Source organism: Nicotiana sylvestris, chromosome 5 (assembly GCF_000393655.2).
Source record: "Nicotiana sylvestris chromosome 5, ASM39365v2, whole genome shotgun sequence".
NCBI lineage: Eukaryota > Viridiplantae > Streptophyta > Magnoliopsida > Solanales > Solanaceae > Nicotiana > Nicotiana sylvestris.
In genome coordinates this window covers 177,544,272-177,550,121 of record NC_091061.1, presented here as the reverse complement: position 1 = coordinate 177,550,121, position 5,850 = coordinate 177,544,272, and the positions used below count along the sequence as shown (strand labels likewise).

At 35.5% G+C, this 5,850-nt stretch overlaps 1 protein-coding gene across 1 annotated transcript; it reads right to left on the bottom strand.

Moving 5' to 3' along the window:
• Positions 1–528: 528 nt before the first annotated feature.
• On the bottom strand, positions 529–5,124 carry LOC104214043 (ADP-ribosylation factor-like protein 8c). Its single transcript, XM_009763636.2, has 6 exons — positions 4,929–5,124; positions 2,515–2,596; positions 2,385–2,417; positions 2,180–2,301; positions 1,108–1,269; positions 529–924 (listed from the first exon to the last, which is right to left on the bottom strand). The coding sequence occupies exons 1-6, from the start codon at positions 4,964–4,966 to the stop codon at positions 807–809; spliced, it is 555 nt and encodes a 184-aa protein (XP_009761938.1). The 5' UTR covers positions 4,967–5,124; the 3' UTR covers positions 529–806.
• Positions 5,125–5,850: the final 726 nt, after the last annotated feature.

The window sequence follows — 5,850 nt, the reverse complement described above, 5'->3', positions numbered from 1 at the left end:
TATTAGAAAAATTTAAAAACCTCTAGTGCTGGAATCTTTTCAATGATAAATGACTTAGACATTTTTAAATAGAACGACATGAACATTTAAAAATCATTTTGCCAACCCTAACAAACATGTAATTGAGGCGTATTAGTTGTTGTTGGTCTATTGTTCAGCTTCTCTATGATTTCCATTTTCGTGGACAGCTTAGAGATTATTTGGTTTAAGATTTGCGTGTGCGTTAGGAAAGGATGAACATGTATGACACCATAGACGAATCCAAAATTTAAATTTTACGGGTTCAACTTTTAAATTTGTTAGCATTAAACACATTATATTTTTAAAGTTATGGGTTCATATCTATTATTTTTGTAATTTCAATAAATTTTTACATATAAATTTTTATTCCGTATCGAAAATTATAGATTCAATTAAACTGGTCGAATATACCTACATCCGCCCATGTATGACACACGTCATGAGTTTGAACTTTGCCGAACCGAAATCAAGATCTATTATTCACCGACTTTCGAATCGTACACCAACTGACCCACAAGGATTTTTCGGTTATTTAAAAAATTAAAATCCCAATGTACTATCTTAGAAGCACAACAAACAACGTCAATTCATAATGAAAGATGTATGAGTAAGGACTGTTCAAACGCTTAAATTACACAGAATTGTAATCAGCTATATTGAACCAACAAAGAAAGATCAGCCAGAAAATATATTAGCAGATCATTTCAAGACCATCAAATACTACATTCTAATTTCCAGATTACTATATCCTCCGCTATAGGCATCAAGAAGCCTGGAAGCGCTCTTCATTTCGCGGTCTTTGAGTGCTTAATTAGCCAATCGATAACAGCATCGATGTTTACAGAATCCTTGCACGAGATCATGTAGCAGCAGACTTCTCTATCCGTTGTTGAATCAAGACCTCTGAGATGCAACAGGCATCATAATTAAGACAATTCGTAAAAGGAAGGGAAGACATTGACAGCACACATAAGACGATAACCTAAACTTGTCGGGATTTTTTTTATCTACGTGACAAGTTTAGGTGTCTGTCTATGTATTCTGCCAAACAAATTCTTATGCGGGGGCTAACGTTCAGCTACTTACAGTTGATCGACCAATGCCTGCTGCGAAAGAGCTTCTGATTTGTCAATTTTGTTTCCCAAGATAAGCAAAGGGATCCCACTTAATGAAGGTTTCTTCAAAAGTTCATGTAACTCAGTTCTGGTTATAGGTATACTGTCTCTATCGGCAGCATCAACAACATACCTGTCGCATAAAATTTCCTATGTCAATTCAACACGAATACGAAATGCAGAGTCACTTCATACTCAACGCCTCGAAGCTGTAGTTTCCAAAAAAAATTAGATGAAAAATAACACCATCACTACAAATGAAAGGAAGTTTCAACTATACTGCTGAACCGCGTGACAATTTCATCTAAAAGCTAAGCTGTTCAAGAGACACTTTCATATACGTAATTATATCTTTAACACGCCCCCTTACGTGAAGGTGTAATTCTTTTTCATAGACCAAACACGTGAAAATTCTTTTTGATAATGGATAATGGATAGCTGTGAGATTAAACTAATTGCCTCTGCCTACTTTGCTACCATGTTGAAGTTCACCTTCTCATTTAAAACTGAACGGTTATTAGAGAACACACTTTCGTATGCTTAATTATGTCTTCAACAAAAATTACTCTCTAGCATTCTTTTTTTCTTACTTATAGTCCTTGTTAATAACAGAAAGCAAGCTATAACTGAGAAGTCAATAAAGCTGCAAACACAGAGTATCATGGACATAAGCCATCCAACTACCAACGATGATGATGAGGCAAGTGTAGGTATAACACACTCAACTAAAACCAACAGCAATGATGTTAACTTAAGGCAGGAAAAATAACATGGGCGTGAGAAAGAAGGCACCCAGTACTTTCCCCAACCCACAAAAAACGCAGCAACATTAAGATGGGATGTTTATAAGTTAATTTAATTTGCGGAACCTTGCACACTGTTAATGAAACTTGAGGTGCATAGCTCGGGAACAGTTTCATCCCTTCAAGTGTCGGAATCATGAATTCAGGCAAAAGCATTAAGTGCATGGTGTATTAAACCAAAGAAATAAGTAAATAAATTTGAGGAGACAGATAAGTATAGAGATCAAGATTAGGAATTACAATATTGCAGAGACACCACGACAATAGCGCTCCCACATCGTTCGAAATCTCCTTTGGCCTCCAAGGTCCCAGAGTTTTATGGTAACATTTCCTTTTGTAACTTTACGCATATTAAATCCAACCTAATTGTAAGAAACTTTATTGAGCAAGTAAACCGAGAGAAATCAAGATTGCTAAATTAATTCTCTGAGGACAAGGTACCAACCGTCGGAATCATGTCCTCGCTGTAGCCTCCAGTCTGATAAAGATCAATATATCAAATGTTAAGAAATGTTAACATCAAAATGAAAAATAGAGCGAGGTGGAAGAGGAGAGAGAGTATATAAGGTTCTCACAGCAATGGCATTGACAAGAGATGTCTTCCCTGCATTTTGAAGGCCAACCAAGGAAAGTTCCATTTCCTGTTTAAAGAATAGGCTGAACAAGAAAACAAATAAGACACTTGGGTATCAACAATGTCACTCAGGTACACATGACATAAAGAATAAAGCACCCGTCATTATTCCAACAACATGAATTTGAGTTTACAAGGGCAAACTTGAATAGTAATATCTAATTAAGTTTCCAGATTAATCCAAGATAGAAAAAGCAAAATCATCACTCAATAGCACTCCCCTGCCTTTGATTAGGACACTGCATATATCTGATACAACATTCTTTTTATATAATCAGTAATCTGATACAACATTCAGATTCATCAATAGCACTGATAAGCATATAACGATATATTCAGTATAGTTGCTTGTTTGACTAGCACCCAGAGATATAGCCTTCTCTTGAATATATACATATTTACTGGCAGATGACCCTTACTTTGAAAGTTCTAATCAGCATTTCTTGACAGGAAACTGGCCACATGTTTGCTCGGAAGAGGGATTTTGGGTGGGGCTGGGGGTTACATAATATGTTGACAACTCTGATAGGGAAAAAGTATTGGAAGGAATAGCAAGCTCCTTTGGCCAGACGGAAGGGGACAAGCTGCCTCCGCTCCACATGAAGTATCTTATCTGGAAAATGCTAGCTGCAGAGAAAAGCTCCTTATGTCTGGATTTGTTGTTATAAATAAAGAGACCTGAACATCAGTGCTGGGAGCACGACTCATATTACATTGTGACTAAGAATGGTTAATATTTCTTCTCCAATCTCGATCAAAATACTACTTTTCCAATATTACGGAGGTTGGGGGTCGGCAACCCATTATTTGAAGTAATCACAAAAGTGATGGAGGTTATTCTGCATATCAGCCAGCTGATGCAGTTCCAAGCATTTCTGACGGAAACAACGAGAGAGCGGCGGCAGGATGAGTATCAGGCGCTCTCCACTAATCAGCTTAATGGTTAGGTCAGAAACCATTAGCCAAAGAAGAAGAATATTTAAGTTGTCAATCTAACATCAGCGGAAAGAGAACCAAATCGCAGATGCTAGACTATGATGTATCTAGCCATCCGACATTCCTCTAGGCATAGCAACTGCTCTCTAGCACTTTCGGAAATGGGGAGTTACTACTTGAAGGAGACGGAATTAGAAGGATGATGATATTACAACGCTAATAGATGCACAGCCTTCTCATGTAAACAGCATCAGGAGACCTATTTTTGGCGTTGGTGTAGTCTAAATAGTTCACTAATGAAATTATTCTCTGTGATACAAGTTTAGTCTCTGTTGTTCTGTTAGTCTTTCCTATATAAAATTTGCCAAAGCTCTTCACCTATCTTTACACTGGGGTTGCTTCCTAGACCACAATATCATATAAATATTTACTCTGATTGGCAAGGACAAATGACAAGCTGCAAGCTATTGCTCCTCTATCAACCCCATTAAGAAAAACAATGAGCTTGAACATCACATTTTGATAACGGCAACAGAATCATTGAACTCACAACGCCATATTGGTTTAACTGCTAACGCTATTAATTACTCTAAAATACAGATCCATTAACTTGGTTTCATAAGCCCCTCCTTCACCAAAAGCAAACCGTCCCAATAAGTAAAAGGTAAAAAATAAAACTATAAAGTCTAATTTTCAGATTCTTTATGGAATGAATGTTTCGGCCTTCTGATTACGATACTCAGTTTTAGTTTTGTATTTTTACTTCGGTTTTATAACTGGTGTGATTGTTGCTGCCCTTCCTTTTATCTTTCCTAACCCGATGGTCTTTCGGAAACAGCCTCTCTACCTTCTTGAAGGTAGGGGTAAGGTCTGCTTACATACTACCCTCCCCAGACCCCACTTGTGGGATTACACCGGGTTTGTTGTTATTATATTTATGGACTGAATATTATTTGATTATCAGGGACATAGCTTTTACAATCCAACCAAAGTAATTTTCTTTTAAATTCTTAAACTTATCAACCTAATGCCAAGATGAACAAAAACTATAAACCATAAAAGAGGGCAACAGGACCCAAAGAGCAAATCCTGCACTTACAACCTAATTCTTCTAATCCAAATTCCAACTTTTCACTTCTGAATTTCCATTCTCACAGTAACTAAAAACAGATTAAAAAAACAAAAATTCATGTCCACTCTCTTCCTCCCTTAGGTGAGGTAGCAGTTACCACGTCGAATTAGTCAAGGTGTTATCAAAAATTGAACTACGAAAGAGAATACTTTTAGCAAGAAAGACACACCCAAAAAATCAAATTCAATTCAATCCAATTCTCCATATAATTTCAACAAAACAAGAAATAAATAAAAAGGGGTTTCTTTAAAAAAAAAAAAAAAGCATAAAGGAAGAAACTTTATTACCTACGAAGCCAGTTGAGTAAAGAATCCCACAGACCCATATTTCAGAAAAGTGAAAATAGCAGAGAATTTTGGTGGAATTAAGGGAGCATATGAAAGGGATTTTTGTTGAAGTGGCAGAATGTGAAAGAGGAGGTGACAAGTAAGTAATATAGGAAAAGGAGAAAGTAAAGAAATACTAATAATAATAGGAAACTTCGCCGACAGGAATAAGGACAGAATCTAAATAAATAGCATTGATTTTTATGTAAGTTGGATTGTTGTTGCAGCCGTAATTACTTTATTAGGAGAGAATCTAAGGGAAGGAAATGAAAATGAAATTTATAAATTTGTTTTTTACCCCATTTTTTTTGGGTGGAAATGACACTAGGTAGCCATTTTTAAGCATGATGTTTAAAATATATCCACAGTTTGTAATATATTTAAAGATTAGTCAATTTTACTCAAATTTCAGGACAAAGTGTCCTAAAGTTTAAATTTCAAAGTCAAACTTCAGGACACCTTGTTCTAAAATTCGAAATGTGTCAAGAAGTTCGAATTTTATGTCCTGAATTTTAAATTAGTAATTCAAAAATTCTGGACTAAGTGTCCTGAATTTTTAATTACCAGCTCAAAAATTCTGAATTTTCAAATTGAGGATACTTAGTCCTGAAGTTTTAGTGAATTAACTAACATTTAAGTACATTGTAAATTGTAGACATATCTTAAATACCGGACTTAAAAGTGACTATTGTTGCACCTTGCTTTTTTTGGTTGTATTTATTGGACAAGGTATTTCTAGAAATAGTGATTTTTATTCAGAATTTCAACATTTTACGAAGTGAAATTTATGGACACGTACAATTTCAACTTTATATTTTTTGCCAATTCTAACTCATGTTTTTTTGTTTTTTTTTTGGCAGAAGAGTTTCCTGTTAGTTGGAAA

Excerpts from the sequence above, each read along its gene's own strand:
- LOC104214043 (XM_009763636.2), bottom strand. The coding sequence starts at position 4,966 with ATGGGTCTGTGGGATTCTTTACTCAACTGGCTTCGTAG. Across the intron at positions 2,597-4,928 it reads TTACTCAACTGGCTTCGTAG|CCTATTCTTTAAACAGGAAA; the intron begins GTAATAAAGTTT and ends TTTCTTGTTCAG. Across the intron at positions 1,270-2,179 it reads CGTGGTGTCTCTGCAATATT|GTATGTTGTTGATGCTGCCG; the intron begins GTAATTCCTAAT and ends TTTATGCGACAG.